This window comes from Ciconia boyciana, chromosome 18, assembly GCF_034638445.1.
Source record: "Ciconia boyciana chromosome 18, ASM3463844v1, whole genome shotgun sequence".
NCBI lineage: Eukaryota > Metazoa > Chordata > Aves > Ciconiiformes > Ciconiidae > Ciconia > Ciconia boyciana.
In genome coordinates, this window is record NC_132951.1 from 2,258,095 (window position 1) to 2,275,320 (window position 17,226).

The window sequence follows — 17,226 nt, forward strand, 5'->3', positions numbered from 1 at the left end:
ATGATTCAAATTTGGTCATTGTTTAATGTTAAATTTTATCCTTGAAACTTGATACTACTTACAAATACGTATGTTCAGAGTGTTATAGTAACTGTAGCTTAGTCAAATATATTCACATTTCTTCCTAAAACACAAAATTCACTAAGTGAACAAGGCTTGTAAAGGTCACTAACCACAAAGACGGACAGCAAAAAAAGTTTGTATATGCCAGACACCAGCCTGATGGCAATTTCCAAAAGGCTAATTTAATGGCAATTGGATTTTTCCTGCCCTACTGCACCATTAGCTGACAACCTGCTTCTTCATCACATCTGCAAACAGTTCAGTTAGACACTTTTGACATCTCCCACTTACAAGAGCTATTTCCAGGAAGCTATTAACAAAAATGGATTCTTCCTGGTCAAGCTCAGGGTGAAGAAAGCCTTTAGTTGGGGACGTCAAGGTTGTAGAAATTGGGTGTCCAGTGAATAACTCAATAAAATCAATTTTGAAAAAATCAGAGTTCTCTGTTACTGGGCCTGGTATCCTTATTTACAGGCAATTTAGCACCATACAAGAAAGTTACCAACCTGGTGAGGTTCTAACACTGAGATTTCTGCTGAAATCTTCTTTCAGAGCTTCTACCACTGCCTGCATGTCTTCATTGGTTTCCTCCAAATTGATAATATCCTCAACTAGGGCAGCACTGATGTTCACTCTGGCTTGACTCTGCCCTTTACCTTTAGCTGCAGATTACACATAAAATTAATTTCTATTTCTGACAACAGTTAGTTGTTGCATTAGAAAGCAGAAATAAGATATTAAAACCCCTTGTTAGATTCAGAACTAAGATAAAGCGAAGTAACTCTATTTTTTAATGAGTAAATAGCCCAGCACTTGAGCACACAAGCCAAACTGTTTTTGTAGGTCACGCTGAGTGCACTGACTCCAGCCTGGACTGTGACGATTGCTGCGTACTGCCCCAGCGCAGCAGCAGCTCCGTGCGGTACCTCTCCCCTGGGAAGGGCTCAGGTTTCCTGTACACTGCAACACCATCAGGCAAACCAGCTCCTCCAGAGCTGTGTTCTGCCTAAGTCAGATCAATACTGGTACACAAGACAAAAGGGAGAAGAGAAGAAATCCTGGCAACATACTGAGGGGTTGCAAACACCAGGAAAAAGGCTGCCGCCTTTACCTTTTTTGGTAGCTAGCTGTCTGGTCAGCTGCTTCTGATGGACGCACTGCCTGCAGCCATCCAGGAGCAGGGCTGGGCAGCCTGCAGGAGCCTGCGGCAGCCCCTGTACCATAGCGAACGAAGAACGATAAAGCAGGGAAGGCAGATGACGGAAGCATCTTAGTGCCATAGCCATCGTTTACAGCTCTTCTCTAACTCACCTGGAAAAGAGAAAAGGCAGGTGGTCCACTCGGCATGCTAAAAAGAAACAAGATTCAGGTCTCAGTTGTACCTCTCAGTGCGAGGTGATGGTTCAGCAGGGTGGGCAGCAGGCCTGGGCATACTGCAGTGACCAACGGGTAAATTCAGTGGAAGGGGCTCGGTGGCAGCCAGCCCACGCCCACGTCATCTGTGTGGCCTCTGCGCGTCCAGAGGGGCTCGGGCCTGGACGTAGCAGACAAAAGGCACGTCTGCTAAGCAGGAACAGCTCGTCAAAGTATCTGGTATTTGCACGTCAGCTGAGTAGAAACTTTAATTTCTGTCACACGAGGTTTGAGGCCCCAAACCCCCCGAGCTCCCCCGAATTCACGGGATTTACTTCAGCCTGGGCTGTTCGGGGCTCTGAGGCGTTACCGCAGGCTGCGGCTCTGCTGTGCTCAGAGCTACAGAAACACAGACGGAAAAGCGGGTCCCTTTCGGACAAGGCCGCGATGCCCGCGGCAGACGGGAAGCTGCCGTTGACGGCCACCGGAGGGACCGGCCCCTCCCTGCGCTCCCGGGCGCAGGCTCCCCTCCGCCGCTCCGGGGGCACCCAGCCCCGTGATCGGGCACGACGGCTGCCCCCGAGCCGGCGGCCCCCGAGCCCCCTGCTCCCCGAGCCCGGCGGCGGGACCCCGCGGGGATCCCGGCCCCCCCCGAGCCCCGCGCCCGCGGGGCCCCGGCCCCGCCACACGTGCGCACAGGCCCCGCCCCCACGCGATGCCCCGCCCCTTTATCAGCCCCCGCCCCTGTACGAGGCCCCGCCCCTCGACAGGCCCCGCCCCCACTGCCCCCCTCTCCTCAGGACGCGCCGGCCCCGCCCCGCCCGCGCGCCCCCCGGTGCCCCGCGGAGGGCCGGGCTGCCCCGCCCGCCGGGCCGGGCCGGGCCGGGCCGGGCCGGGGACCGGGGGCGGTGGAGGGGAGGGGAAGACGAAGGGGAAGGGGAAGGGGAAGGGGGAAGGGGAGGGGGAGAGCGGGCGCCCGACGCCTCGCTCACCGTCGCGCAGCCCCGCGCGTTCCAGCGGCGTCATCAGGCCGCGCCGCGGCGTTACGTCACAAAGCGGCGCCAAGGGCGGGGTGAGGCCTGCGCGAAGACGGAGCGGCCGCGGCCTGCGCGGTCCCGCAGTGTCATGGTGAGTGCGGCCCCGGCCCGGCCCGGCCCGGCCTGTCCCCCGGCCCGGCCCGTGCCCCAGCCCGCGTCCCCCGCCCCGCCCCGCTCCGCTCTCACTGGTGCCCTCCGCAGAGCCATGGAGCCGGGGCGCCAGACGCTGCCGCTGGAGAACGCCTCCATCCTCTCCGAGGGCGCCCTGCAGGACGGGCACCGCCTCTGGATCGGCAACCTCGACCCCAAGATCACCGAGTGAGTGACTGCGGGCGCGGCACCGCACCCCGCCGGCCCTCCCGGTACCCCCCGTCAGCGGCTCCGCCTCCCCCGGCCCCCCGGGGCGCCGCCTCCCTCCCGCTACCCCGCCCCCAGCAGCGGCACCGCCCCGCCGTTACCCCGTCCGTGGGACCGTCTTCCCCCCCCCCCCATCAGCGGTGCTGCCCCCCGCCCCCAGCAGCGCAGCACCCCAGACAGTGACAGGTCTCCCCGCCCCGATCCCCGCTCCCCGGCCGCTGGCCTTCCTGCCCGCTCCCTCCTCGGCCTGGCTGCCCCCGAGGGCCCGGCGTCAGGTCCGAGCGCTGCCCGCTCTCCGGTCCCCGGTGCCGGGGCCTCGCCCGGGTGTGGGACGGGTGACAGTTTGGGGGACCCGCGCTGGGGGTGCCCCCGTGCCCAGGAGGGCAGCGCAGGCCACTGTAGCACAGCCAGCTCTTGCCGCTGCCCCGCAGCGAGGGGTGACGGTCGCCCACTCGAGCAGATTTGCCAGCTGGTCCCAGCTCCCACGGCAGTGAGTGGGTGGCCCTGTGTCTGCTCGGTGCTGCTGCCTGGCAGTGGCTGGCCTGAAGTGTGCGTGGGGGGGTGTCTGTGTGGGGTGTGTATGTGGGGTGTCTGTGTGGGGTGTCTCCAGGGCTGCGCTGGCCCCACGGACCAAGGGGCTCAGAGGCAGGCACTTAACCACTGCATACAGCGATCCTCTTGAGTCACTGCTCGGGCTGGAAGCCTAGGGGTTGAAAACATCTTTGTTTTCTAGACTATGGAAATGTTAGAACTTTAGGTTTGAGACTTCCAGGGTGACCAAGGGTCTTGTTTTGTTGTTTTGCTGGTGTCAGCAGTGGGATGTAGGTTGAACAGAGGAGAGTTACTCGAGTAACTGAGTGGTGATGAGGTAGGGTGCAGTGTGAGTGGCTGCTTACAGTGGGTAAGTGCATAAATCAAACACGTGTGTGTATGCATTTTGTGTTTTCTCCAGACTACAGATAATTATTTTCTGAGCAAACATAATATTTGAACGGCTAAATTGTCAAGGAAATATGACTTGCTGTCCAATACTTGGATAGTGCGCTGAGAAATCGGTAGGTTGTATTAAAAAAAACCCACAACCAACCCAAACAATTTGGGGTTTATATGCTTATAAGAAACAAGCATTTTTGATTAACTATTGTATATGCCTGTCATGGAATACTTTTTCTTCTTGCTTCTTTTTGTGTGTGTGCAGGTGCTAGGTTTTTATTCTAAATGTGGTTCATCATAGCAGAGCAGTTTTCTAATAGCCTCTAAATGGAATCATTAATGCATTGTGCTTTTCTGCCATTCAGCTTCGGGTGGTTTCTGCATTAATTACCATTTTTATCCCACAGCTATGTCACTCTGGTTTGTCCACATTCACTGACCACGTAAAATTAGATATAGGAGTTCTTGAACATCTTGTTTGCTGGGTCCTTAAAGATTCAGGAAACTGGGTTAGTGTGAGGGGAAGAATAGTGGGTGTTTGTAAATGCATTAGATCCTTCACTTCCCAGGGTGATCGTTAGTGGTGTTTTTAAAGACCCTTTCAGTCTAGGTTGTTCCTCTGAATCTAGGCCAGATCAGTAATAGCTTTATATGGCAAAATCTACTGTTTTAATACCTTGGGTGAAATGAGTTTTGTGGGTTTTAGTCAGCTTCTTACACGGGCAGGCTGTTCCTTTTTGAATAACCTATTGCAGCAGCATGAATTCAGCAGTCTGGGCATGCGGCACGGCTGCCCTGGTACCCTCGCTGCCGGGGACCGTGTCTAGAGCAGCATCACAGCTGGGGACAAGGGGCTTCGTTCTCCAGCGTCATCAAACCTAGAGTGGTTCCATGCTACTAAATGTTTAAAGTTTGCCCAGTGATGAGTGAGAGTGCTTGTGGCTTACTTCAGGCTTTATAATTCTGTGTATCACTTTTGGTTTTACTTTAAAAATGGCTATTCTCTCCTGCAAACTATATTGTAATCTGTTTCCTTGTGAATAAAAAAAAAAAAAAAAGGAAGTTCCTTTTAACACATTGTCAGTGTAAAGAGAAAGAGTGCGGTTCTGTGTCAGGTCAGTAAGTTTCTGTAAATCATCTTGACCCTTTACTTTCTTATCCTAAGGGCTTACATCTTTGCTCATAGTTGCTCATCTGAATGATCCCTATTGAGGTTATTAATCACATGACTAAAAACATACACCTGAAAACTAAATATCTCTTTCTTCATTTGCTGCTTTTATCTGATTTTTAAAGGGTTGCCCTGAATTTCTATGTTAGATTTGTTTAAGACGGAGTAAAGTTGATTGAGTTGTTAGCAGGGTTAATGACCGGTTGTGACTTTCTTGAGCAGAAATGAGTTTAGAAAGTCTTGAATTAATCCAAGTCTTCCATTTAGAGAGCAACCTATAGCTGCAATCAAGCGCTAGGGAGTTAATAGGTAACGTACACATTTGAGCACAAGCTGCAGTAATAGGAATTTATAAATGTAGGGCTGCCCACAAATTACAGCCTGCCAGCTGATGGCTTATAGGAGGTTATTGCACATACCGAGTAACTGTGACTCAAACAGGAGTCTCAAAGGATCTTGAACGCTGACATACCCTACATACTGGGCTATGGTGGGTCTTCTGGTGGGCATTCCTCCTTACCAGTAATGTTTGCTTGGGTGACTTCTCTTCTTTTATCCAGCATCCTTAGAGGATTGTTCTTCCTGTGGAAGAACATTAGGAGTATTAGGAGTCTGCTGAGTGTATTCTTAGCAGCTGGAAGGAGGTGAGCTGCCACCGTAGGACCACGCAGCTGTTCATGACGTAGGACATCATCTCCAGGCACTTCTGATGCTGAACGATCCCTGCTGTGGGGCCTGCCGCAGCACTGCACGAGGAGGGCAGCAGGTGGTTGGTTCTGGATTTGGTTTCACTGAGCAAGGAAGCCATGGAGTTCCCTCACCATCACCATGAGCATTGCCTGGTGCAGCATTTGTCCCCCAGCTGCACAGGGGGGTAGGAGATGTGCTGTGGCACAACTGTTTATTCACATCACCTCTCAGTGCTCCCATCCTGCGGGGGAAAAAAACAGTACTTTAGTTACGTCTCCTGTGTGGCAAGCAGAGTAGGACTGCCTCCTCTCCCCATTCCTGTTCGCAAAGCCTTTTGAGATTTTTAAACTTTTTGCCTGTCCAAAATGGTGCATTTCCAGCTCTACAGCCACACATACATATTATCTAGTTTCCAGTAGCCTTTGAATGACCATTCATTTTCTGCGGGTATGAAATAGCGGGTGTTCAACTTCCTTGGCTGTTCTGCTGCTTGTCTAGGATCCCATCTTGATGACTCTCACCTAGAAAACAATGTGTGCGTAAGTTGTTGTTACAGACTCCTACCGACTCCCAATGGGGCAAAATTCTTCGCAATAATAGGTTTTGCATGTGGCCCGGTACCTTTGCGGTATCCTTGGGACAGCATTGTTCAGAGGAAGCCTTGCCTGTGTTTGAATAGCGCTCGGGGTGCCAGGAGGAAGAGTGGAGGAAAAGGAAATGGGGGAGCTGCTGGTTTGTCTCGCATTCACATCAGATGACAGGACGTGGAAATTGAGGTTGGCTGCAGTGATCTGTGCAGCACGATGGGGCCACATCTGTGCGAATAACTTCCATGCTCTGGGTAACCCAAGTCGTTGCCATAGTAAAGCTTTTTACATGTTCTCACTTTTTTTTTTTTTAAGGCTTCAGGTTTTCCACGACAGGTCTTCCTTCAGTACTGAAGTCCTCTTGGCTTGGAGAACTACTTGTCAAGTTACTGTTAATGCCCTCACTATATTAACAATAACAAATCATAATCACAGCCTGAACCTTTTAGTTATACAAGACTTCAGTCCTGAGCTATTCCACGGAGAGCAGGTGACCTGCAGTTGTAAAAACTGCATGTGTGGTTGGAAAATAGTGTTTGCATCATCTACGATCTAAAGATTCTAAATAAAATAGATTACCTAGGTTGCTTCTAGACTCTTAATGAAATTTGTTTTAAAGGAACAACTACCACTTTGCTGCTAAGAAAGTGTTATTTGAATGCAGAGGTTCTCAGAAGAAAAACACACAAAGTGTTCCCTTTAGCAGGGTAGCTGCAGGGGCTTTGTTGTTGCTAAACAGAATGCAACAGGAATCATCGTTGCTCTTCCACTGCCTCTGTAATTGCCAAAAGGGGAATAGCATTCTAGTGGCAAGGGCTTTATTTTCATACTGCTGAAATTAGGAGTGCTTTTTGTAACAATATGTTTACAGAAACAAACCTGAGGTGTGTTTATGTATTTTGGAGGCTCTGAAAGTTCAGCAAGTGGGGTTTTATGTACATCACATGGCTCCAAAGTTAGTGTTTTTACTTGTACATCTGTGACTGCTTGTTGGTAGCTTGAGGTGTAATGGTGAAACTCAGCTACTGTGTAACCAGCACCTTTTTTTTTTTTCCTGCTCTTGCTTTTCTGTCTCCCTTGCCTTCTGGGCAGAGACTGAGGGTTCATAGGCCTCTTGGAAGACCACAGTGCTTCATCTGTATTCCAAAGGATGTAGGAAGCCTTCCATAATCAATTACAATGTGTTTATTCCCCTGGGAGATAACTTGGCCCTTCTGCACTGCTCATCTGAACGCTTGCTGCACCTTCACCTCTTTAAAAGTGCATATCCTGAATGTCCGCCGTGACCCATCCTGTGAGATGACTCACATTCCTGGAACTTTCTTGCCTGGCTCCTGAAGCTTAACAAAGGACTATGGCCCTTTTCAAACATCCTATCAGGCTTTATTAGGAAAAATGTTGTCTGCCCTTCCCATTTGCACTGTCTCTAAAGTTGCCTGATGCATCTGGCCATCTTGGGCCACTACTAGTCATTTGTGTCTGGACATGCAAGGTTTCATCCAATGCCTGGTGGTCCATGGGCACGTTGAGTTATGCTGGTAGGCTTTCAGAGTACTGAGTGTTATCTTGCAAGCTGAAAACTGGGCTTAGACTACGTGGCTTGCTAATGAACGCTGTACAGCTGATCAGGAGAAGGTGAGTCCTGACTAAGAGGCCCTTATTAAACCCTTAGACAACTCTGAGACTCTAGGGATGGGGTCAGGCAGTGAAATAGTAACAGGTGTCATTTTCCTTCTAGGTCAGCTAGTGGTGTTAAACACTTTGATCCCAGGGAACCAAAAAAAGCTGCAAAGAACTTTCAGGATTAGGTGTGGCCTGTGCAACAAATGTGCTCTTAATTTTAAGTTGCTCAGTGCACTAGATACTAAGCAGACGGATTTACTCTGGCTTTTCCCAGTTTTATTGAAAGCAGCATACTCCCCACTGGATGGCAGGAAGATAATTGGCTAAATAAGTGTCTGACTTTCGTGTGCGTGTCGCTGAAAAGCTGTCTGAGCCAGAAGCACTGGCAGATTTGGCCTGGATGATGCTGAGGTCTGTCTGGTGCCTTTTTTTGCCTGGTGTACTGTCAATTCCTGGTTGCAGTTTGTTCTGCTTATTCTTTTGTCTTCGTGCTTCCCCAGCTCTGCCAGGCAAGTCAGAGGGTGGCTGCATTTCTGTATGATCTGGCCATGTCCTTGTCAGTGCACTGATACTGCTTGGCACAGGGAAGGAATGGGACTAGCAGTGCTTGTACAGGGAGAGGGAGGGCAGCAAGAATAGCAGGGATCCTGAGGGACGCAGGGTGCTCTGGACTGTGGGCTAGGACTGCTTGTGCAGGGAGAGGGAACACAGGGGATGGAGCTTCGGGCCGTCACATCAGGGCTAGGGAGGGGGGGACACAAGGTTTATGCTTCAAAGTAGGTGTGATTTAGAGAGGCAGGAGGCAAAGCCCTTCTAGACTCCTAGCAAAACATTGCATAATTGTCCAAAAGCCAACTGTTAACAGACCTTCTGCGTGCCCTTCAGCTGGCACCGCTGGGAGGGAAGCTTTGTGCCTTGGGGCTTTAGAGCAGTCACTGATAATGCAGCTCAGAGCTGTGGATGCTGAAGGGACCTGTACAGGGCACCCAACTTTGTGGATATTTGGGAATACATGTATGACACAGCTGAACTGCTTATGTAACTGACTGTGATACGTGTGTGTGTGTCAGGGGGTTCCTCTCTATCATTTTCAGAGTCGTGAAAGGTTTCATAAATGTCTTCTCTCCCCTTCAGATACCACCTCCTCAAACTCCTTCAGAAGTTTGGCAAAGTAAAGCAATTTGACTTTCTCTTTCACAAGTCTGGTGCTCTGGAGGGGCAGCCGAGGGGTTACTGTTTTGTGAACTTTGAAACCAAACAGGTATGTTGCTTTTATCTAAAATTCGGATTTAAATGACTGGCTTCTTTCCCCATCTCTGTGTGGTTTTGGTTCGGGTTGTTTTTTTTTTTTTAATGTCAATGTGAAGCTAAAACAGGAAGGGATAAGTTAAATACCTTGTCTGCAGAAACCCACAGACTCCAACAGCCCCAACTCTGTGACAGCCACTCTGTGACTGCTCCTGGAAGTAGCAATAGTGATTTCCTTTCTCCTGTGCTGTCTTTTCCTGAGTCCTGCTTTCTAATGCTAATCGGAAGGCGCTAGTTCTTTGGTCCACTTTTGTAGTGAGCTCGTGGAGTTGTATTGTGGAGATGCTGCGATCCACACAGAGCCTTGGATCAGCCTGCCAGACCACCTGAAATCCAGAACTGCTCTGAAGTCATCCTAGTTTTTCTTTGGCTTCATGAATGCACAAACACCAACTTTTGCGATGCTGCCAGATGTACGACGTGACAAATCTGCAGCATCCTGGAGTGAACTGCCCCTGGCTGTCCATTTGGGGCTTTAGCTCTTGTTACCAATCAAAATTTCAAGTCATGCTCCCCTGTAACATCAGAGCTGTAGTTATGTTGCCACAATTCTGCTAGAATTGTTCAAAAGTTGTGAAGAACAGTATGTTTGGAGATTGCTTGTTGTTGTATGCCCTCCTCTTTTTGCTGTGCAATTGCTGGTAAGGATGTCAGAAGATTCCTGACACAGTGCGTTAGCTCTAGAAGCTATGCTGGAATGACTGTTCATGGCAAGGTGGAACAGCACTGCAGCATGAACTTTCAACTGCTGTGAATCAAGTTTTATAGGAATGTCCTGAAGCTGACATTCCACTGCTGAGCCTAGATCAGGACCGAGTGGATAATTCCCCCAGTGCGCATGAGCAGGACCTGCAATAAGCATAGATAGGTGTTAATGAGACACATGTGATCACTGTAATGAGTCACAGTATTTTCTAGAGAAATTCCTGTAGCATAAACCTCCCTCAGAATGCTGTTCCAGTGGCCTCTGCATTGGGTATTTTCAAACTCCTGATCTTTTTCCCCATTTCCTCCCCCAAAACAAGTGAAAGAATCACCCTTATTGCTTTATAAAAGTCTGGTTACTCAGATGAATGTTGGCGTCTTCCAAAGATATTCCTGAATTGGGATACCATGGGATAAACTTTACTTGCTGTCAGTTAGCTGTACTTACAGAAGACTGATTTACAAAGAAAAAGGCTCTTTACATCTGAGTCGGTTTTGACTAAAGACTTGGTTTGTTTATTGAACTGTCTTCCTGTGCAGGAAGCAGAAAAGGCGATCCAATGTCTCAATGGGAAGCTGGCCCTTTCCAAGAAATTGGTGGTGCGGTGGGCACATGCACAAGTCAAGGTAAGGTGCTTGGTGTAAATAAGAACTGCATTTAGTTTGCAAAATCAAAAAAATGTAATATTAAGGAACAATTCTTATCAAGATAATTTCAGTCTCTTCTAGGAAATAACTCTGATAGAAACAGTATTAACAATCTGCTGCTTCTCCTGCCTACCTAAACTGTGCTGGATTAGCTGTGAGTAAGAAGAGGCCATTTAACCTGATGTTCTTTGTAAGGGAGTTCCTGATCAGAGCAATATGAACAGATTACTTCTATAAATGTCCACATTTTAACTTTTCCCAAACTTAACGAGTGATTGGCTGAAAGTTGGTATCCTTCCCTTCGTGGTTTTGCTCCCTTTTTGGATAGGAGATGCATGGAAATTCCCAATTACCAAGTACTTTGTTGCTTTGTTCCACTTCTGAAAGCACTTATGTGGTAGCAGCCCTAATTGCTTTTGACTTTAAAGCAACTTATTTCACATCTATGCTAAATATCCTTTTATGGCTTGCTCTGTTGCACAAAACATCAAGTTTTTAATACTAACTTAGGCAGTACCTTATAGAACATTCTCTTTTAATTTTTTTTAAATTCTTGTCTTGTTTCTCCTGCAGTTATTTACTATCTGGTATTTGATAAAGCAATTTATTTTGAATAACTTTCTTTGCAGATAAATGGATTTGAGGGGAGGCAGGGGGAAGCTTCTTGTTGCTATTTTCCTTTGGGTAGCTTGCTTTTAGCATGTGTTGATTATCCTACAAGCAGCTTTCTACCCTTTCTCTTATCAAGTATACTAGTGTATCTGTTTTGAATGCTAAAAAAAAAAAAAAACCAAACCAGGTATCTTTGTTAGAGGAGACCATGTTGTTTTAATTATCGGCTTCAAGGGCTCCAGGTCAGCACATCCAAGCTTGTGTAAATGCAGTGTCCATTTTCTTTAGCTCCGTAGCTACTAGAGTGCCACATGCTTCCGGATGCCTGAAGAATGATCAGGCCATAAAAGGAGTTTCAGCCAGAGGAGTGAGTGTCTGCTCAGCTGGGAGTTCAGCAGGGTAGCTCAGTGCTTGGCTGTCCGGGGTATGGTGAAGAACATGCACAAATAATCAGTTCAGTTTGCATGGCATTTTCTAATCTGTGAATGGAAAGATTTAACAACACATAACTTTGGCTTATTGTAACAAGTGTTTATTTTAGACAATACCAGCACCATGCGAAGTAGTTTTAGGATGAGCGGCCAAGGCTTACCAGACACTGTCAGTTTGAGCAGCTCTGCTGAAAAACAAACCTGACTTTGTGCCAAGCGAAATAAGGAAGCAGAACACTGTGAATAGTTCAGGAGGCCTGTTGCCCACAGACATGACAGACTCACAAGCTGCTTTTTACAGAAAGGCAGAAAGGAGGTGGCTCCTAACTGGTCTTTTTTTCCCTTTTTTTTTGTTTTGTTTTCTCTCTTCTCCCAGCACTGCATGATTTTGTGCAGTCGTGTGCTTGGGTTACCTTCTGACTCTGCACAACGTCTGTATAAAGAGCATAGTGATCCAGTACAGTAGTTACCTTAAAATTTACCATCTTTACTTCATGCCTTATATAGAGGGGAACAAAAAGTGATACGACAGGGTAAGGTTTAAGGATCTATAGTACAATGCACATAAGTGTTCAGTATCAGAGTCTACATTCCATATTGGTACTAAACAAATATTATGGTTGGGATTTGTTTCAGTGTTTGGCCACCAAAATCATTCCTAGCAAAAGCTTTACAAAATCTGAGGTGATGTTAATACAACTTCAGAGTGTATCTGTGGGCAAATGTTCCTTTGTTCGTAATTCCAGCTGACTTCAGTCCTTGGTCTCTTGTTCACAGAGATATGATCACAATAAAAATGAGAAGATCCTTCCAATCAGTCTGGAGCCATCTTCCAGCACGGAGCCGCCCCAGTCAAACCTAAGGTAGGAGATGGGGTGGGGAGAGATGGGGAGGTTGGAGAGAGGTGACCAGACTGTGGGAGTGGCAGGGAACTAACTTCTTCAATAAGGTCTGGAGTTGTTGGCATTATCTTTGTGCTAAAAATATAACATGGCAGAAAAGCTGTTTTTAGAAGGGCAGCATGCTGCAGAGTAACTCATTTGATGTGGGACACTTCAGACTTAGAGATAATTTTCTAACATATGAAGTTACTAGGGCAGTAGGGAGGAAAAGAGGAGAAGAATTGGGAATGTGTAACACTCCAGCTCCTTTGGCCAGAATGTGCTTTGCACTTCTTCATATGAATTTCAGTGAGAGGTTTTTCTATTGTACTAATTTGATTAAGCAAAATGCTTATGAGCAAGTATTTCTACTATAGTGGCAAAAGACTAAAACAAAATCACAGGTAGTACCTCACATAAAACTTAATATTTTTTTTTCCCCCAACATTAGGGCTGGTAGGTCTTCTCTGTGGGATGTCGTTAAATTCTCCAACCTCCCTGTTTACCTAAAGCATGTAGTGCTGCTTTGCTAATTCACAGTTTGGGTTGAAAGGGTATGTGATTTTCCTCTGTGTTCTGTCAGTGGAACCCTATAAGGACCCAGGACTGGGGATAATGAATTTGCCTACAGATAAAATGAGCTTGGAATTCAGAAGTAACACGCTAGGAAGTAATAAGCAGAGAGGCTTGAGTCATGCAGATTGTTAGCTACATCAGTGGCATGAAGGAGTTGTTTTAGTGAGGATGGATGCTGCAAGAAGCCACAGCAGGGAAGGGAACATTCCTCGGTCCATACCCAATGGAGGACAGTGAATAACAAAAGTCCTAGGAATTTGGGGTGTAACCTAGGATAGCTTCTCCCTTTGGGATAAACCCTGCTAATGCTGAAATAATGTTTCTTCCTGACCTAATTAGAGTCTGGGGTTTTCCCATCCCGAGCGGTCTTGTAGCTGGGAGGAAGTCTGGCTTTCATTTCTCTGCTGTTTCCAGCAGCCTTGTCTGAGCTGTGCTCTGCTGCACATGCTCAGACCTCTTTAAATGACATCATTTTACATGAAGTAGGAAGCCTTGTTGTGTACTTGTCTCGCTCAGTGTCCTCAAGAAAGTGCTGAGTAGGTGCAAGGACCATTATTTTGTGGTGCTGTGATATATCTTGGAGGAGCAAATCCGTGCTGAGGATTGAAATGAAACAGCGTGGGCTTTAAGCAGTAGATTCCTGCCTCCCAACCTCACGCTGCTTGTGAATGCAGCGATGGGGGCTGCCTAGCCCCTCCTCGTGTGACTGAGTATTCGCATGTCAACAAAATCTCTGGATTGCTGTAGTCTGATTCCATGCTAAGATCAAGCTCAATTTCTCCTTTGCTTTTCCTCTTTCCAGTGTCAGTGCAAAAATAAAGGCCATTGAAGCCAAGCTGAAAATGATGGCAGAAAATCCAGATGCGGAATACCCCGCAGCACCTGTTTATTCTTACTTCAAACCACCGGATAAGAAAAGGACTACTCCTTATTCCAGAGCTGCCTGGAAATCTAGAAGATGATGCTTATGAATGGATAACGGTAGCGAGAAACACGGCTTTGTATACCTGGAGTCCTCCGATGCTTTTGTACTTTGTAGAGTGAGAAGGATACTGCCACCTGAGCACACCACCGCTGTACATGGCACAGTGTTTTGTAACACCTTAGGTGGTCTGCCAAATACTCCTTACTGCCAGTGCAGCTTCACAGCTGAACGCTGTTCAGAAAAGTAGGTTCCCTTCAAAGCCTCTGATGAACACGCAGACAACCTCTCGTTAGTGTGCATTCATTAGCAAGATTAGAAACAGTAACCAGTGTATGGAGTAAAGCACATCCAAAAATACTCCATTTAACTGATTACTTTTTAAAGTATTTTTGAACAAAAAGTATTCCGATTCTTGTTTTTTAATGGAGGGGAAGCACTTGGTTTTGATTAACGTTCTGTAGTTACCATGGAAAACTTTTTCATCTCAATAAAATTCATTTTAAATAGATTTTGCAACACTTAGTTACTGTGCATGCAGTATTTTATATGCACCAAAGCAAACTTATTTTGCATTTCGATTTGCAAACTTTAAGGTATGACTTCATGATGTGATAACCTTAAGATAAGTAATGACACAGCACGGGTATTTTCAGTGTCATTTAGGCTGTAGGTATGTGCCTCCGTGTAGGAATTAGTGTATTTACACACCACCGAGGTCTGCTCTGTGCTGTTAGCTGCGGAGTATAGCCGTGCCATACCTAATGTTTGCGTTCAGGAGTCCCCTTCGGTGGTAGCTCTTCACAAACCAGATGTGACAGTGTGAGAATAACACTGCAGCCTCAGAGACATCTGTCAAGCAGACGACCTCAGCGTTTCCCACCGACCAGACCAGCTCAAGGTGGTCGGTTGTCTCTTGGTGTGAAGTGGCACAAGCGTGTTTGGCGAAATGGTTCTGCTGTGTGCTGAGGATTACCTGCACCAGGGGCTTAATCTAGAAGTCTAATGGATGGCATTTCACTTAAACCATTTGATCTGCGCCACATTCTTCTCCCTAAATGTTACCTGCAGAATAGAAATCTGAGGAAAAAAACCTTGTCTGGCAGCGTTTTCTCCTTAGTACACGCAGCGCTGTGACAGTGTGTGCGAGGGGCGTGTTGGAGAATGTGTGCCCTCTGCTCCAGGAGATACTGGTCTGATTTTGACGGTGTCTGCTCTCTCTAGTCCTTTGTATGGTGAACCTTTACCTCGTCTGTCACTCTTGAGTTGCTTCCCCAAGCTGGTTAACAGTGGTCTCAAGCAAGAGGAGGAAAATAATTTTCAAACAGCCCCTCGTTTCTGTACGCAGGTGTTGCTCACTGGCATAGCAAAGTAAGGTTTGTATTCCTGAAGCGGTGCACCTATCTCCAAGCAGAGCACGCTTCCTGCTTCTGAACCGAGCATCGGGAATGGAGCTGTGCATGTGTGTGATGGACGGATTGTTAAAAGCCTGAATTGTTCAAAAGTAGGTCTCGTGCTGTTAAATATTTGCTTTCTAGTTTTTGGGTACCTGAGTAAAGAGAAAAGTAGTATCATTGGGAGTTTGTACACCTATGAATGTCAATAACACCCGTTTACATTCCTCTGTGAACAGCCTGTGTTTTGTTCTTGCGTGGTTTAATGCTTGTAGTCCTCCGGATCTGTATCTGCATTATTTAGAACAGCAACCAATTCTATTTCTACTAGGAATCTAGAAAATACCTAGCTTCAAATCGGGTATGTGGTTGTGTTCCCATCAGAAACATACTTTGATATTTATTTGTATTTAAATACAATTTGTTGAAATTCTTACGGCTCTAAATAAACATTTAAAATGCATGTTTTCCTCGAGGAAAGTGAGGGTGGCAAGCAGGAAGTGAGGGTGGTAAATGCTTGGCATCAGCTGAAGTCCACTGATACAAATCTGGGTACAATAGCAGTAGTCTTTTTTTTATTTTTTAATTTTTTTTTTTTGCACTACCACAGTCACTAACAGAAGTGCCTTGTCTGTCGTTTGGCCAGACTCAGACCTGGGGGAGCCTTATTGCAGGTCAGTGTTTGTGTCAGTCATTCTTGCTGCCGCCGGCCTGGCAGGCCCTCGTGCTGCCTGCGCTTCCCAGGAACGCTGCGGCTTCCCAAAGGCCCCGTGCCTCTTCGGTGGCAATAGTGCAGCAAAACCAGAGAGCTTCTAACCCTGGAGCTGGGAGGAGGTAAATGCTCAGCAATGTTTTTCACGAGTGTCAGCTCTGGGGCTTTGCACATCAACCATCATAAAATAGGTTTGAAGAGCTCCGGGAAGTGTGGCATGGCTTTGGTGGAGGCGCGGCTGGCTCTGAAGCCCTAGGGATGGAGGTTGGCAGGCTGGCGGTGGGAAGGAGAGCTGGGCTTGGCACCCGGCTCCCCTGAGGAGTCATCTGGGGCTGTTTCTTGCCTCTGGCATATCCCCTTGGGGTTTCTTTGCTTCCCCTGTATTTCCAGCAAAGCCCTGGGGACAAAGTGGGACACTAAGGACAACGTTTACCATGTCCGCAGTGGGGGTTTTTCCTCAGTATTTCAACAATCTTCCTGCATAGGGTGAGACTCCTCACTTGGGACAGGTACGAAATCATGCCTTCACCTGTGGGAACATACAACATGCCTAACCCCAAATTTTGGGATTCTGGCTGGGTTGCTCATTGACACGCAACCTCCTCCTTGCTGCCTCGTAGGAGCTGCAGGGCCGGTGGGGGGAAAGAAAGGGGATGAAGTTGGTGCTAATACCCAGCAACTCTGCTGCACGGACCGCGTTCCGGGTGCAGGCAGCCGTGTAACTCGTGCTTCAGAGATCTACCTGCTCTCGGCAGGCAGCGAGGGCAGGAGACCGGCTGCCCACAGGGCCAAGACGTGATCCCGAGGCTGGGAAAAGGCAGAGGCTGGGCTGAAGTCATCCTGTTCCTGAGCCTGTTCTGACTTTGCAGGGCCCAGAGCGCCTGGTCTGTAATTATTAGAGAAAGCTGTCAGCATTACTGTGTCGTGGTGTGCCGTGGCAGCTACAGCCCTGCGTCGCTCTCGGATGCAAACAAAACCCGCGTTGCCCTGTTCTGACCGGTGCCGTGTAGGGGGGCAGACAGCTTTCGTGGCTGTGGCTGTGAGAACTCCTACGTGTTTCTTCTGGAGCAGTCGGAGCTAATTCAGACCCCGCCAGCGTGGACGAGTGGTTTAAATTGTCCTTTCGCAGCACCGCTCCTCCGCACTTGTGCGCGTCCCCCTGCCACTCTGCCTTCCTCCGCAGAGCCGAGGACGGAGGGGAGGACGAGCAGGGGGCCTTGGGC

The 17,226-nt window shown here is 48.0% G+C and overlaps 2 protein-coding genes across 10 annotated transcripts in view; one reads left to right on the top strand and one right to left on the bottom strand.

Moving 5' to 3' along the window:
• The window catches only part of MRRF (mitochondrial ribosome recycling factor), a 15,318-nt gene extending 12,540 nt beyond the window's left edge, over positions 1 to 2,778 (bottom strand). Inside the window, exons 1-5 of one of the 8 annotated variants that reach the window (XM_072882835.1) lie at positions 2,640 to 2,778; positions 2,409 to 2,521; positions 1,446 to 1,597; positions 1,175 to 1,374; positions 570 to 725 (exon numbers count right to left, since the gene is read on the bottom strand). In XM_072882835.1, the coding sequence (XP_072738936.1) occupies positions 570 to 725; positions 1,175 to 1,349 (331 nt within the window). In that variant the 5' untranslated portion in view covers positions 1,350 to 1,374; positions 1,446 to 1,597; positions 2,409 to 2,521; positions 2,640 to 2,778. Of the gene's footprint in view, positions 1 to 569; positions 726 to 1,174; positions 2,021 to 2,408; positions 2,522 to 2,639 lie in introns of those variants that run through there. The other 7 variants (XM_072882833.1, XM_072882834.1, XM_072882836.1 and 4 more) reach the window with 7 other exon arrangements.
• RBM18 (RNA binding motif protein 18) lies at positions 2,659 to 15,518 on the top strand. 2 transcript variants are annotated; one of them, XM_072882841.1, is made up of 5 exons: positions 2,659 to 2,771; positions 8,949 to 9,075; positions 10,368 to 10,454; positions 12,296 to 12,381; positions 13,778 to 15,518. In XM_072882841.1, the coding sequence occupies exons 1-5, from the start codon at positions 2,659 to 2,661 to the stop codon at positions 13,935 to 13,937; spliced, it is 573 nt and encodes a 190-aa protein (XP_072738942.1). In that variant the 3' UTR covers positions 13,938 to 15,518. The 2 variants fall into 2 exon arrangements, with proteins under 2 accessions (XP_072738942.1, XP_072738943.1); XM_072882842.1 differs by lacking the exon at positions 2,659 to 2,771 and adding an exon at positions 7,665 to 7,826.
• Positions 15,519 to 17,226: the final 1,708 nt, after the last annotated feature.

Excerpts from the sequence above, each read along its gene's own strand:
- RBM18 (XM_072882841.1), top strand. The coding sequence starts at position 2,659 with ATGGAGCCGGGGCGCCAGACGCTGCCGCTGGAGAACGCCTCCATCCTC. Across the intron at positions 10,455-12,295 it reads GGGCACATGCACAAGTCAAG|AGATATGATCACAATAAAAA; the intron begins GTAAGGTGCTTG and ends TCTTGTTCACAG. Across the intron at positions 12,382-13,777 it reads CCGCCCCAGTCAAACCTAAG|TGTCAGTGCAAAAATAAAGG; the intron begins GTAGGAGATGGG and ends TCCTCTTTCCAG.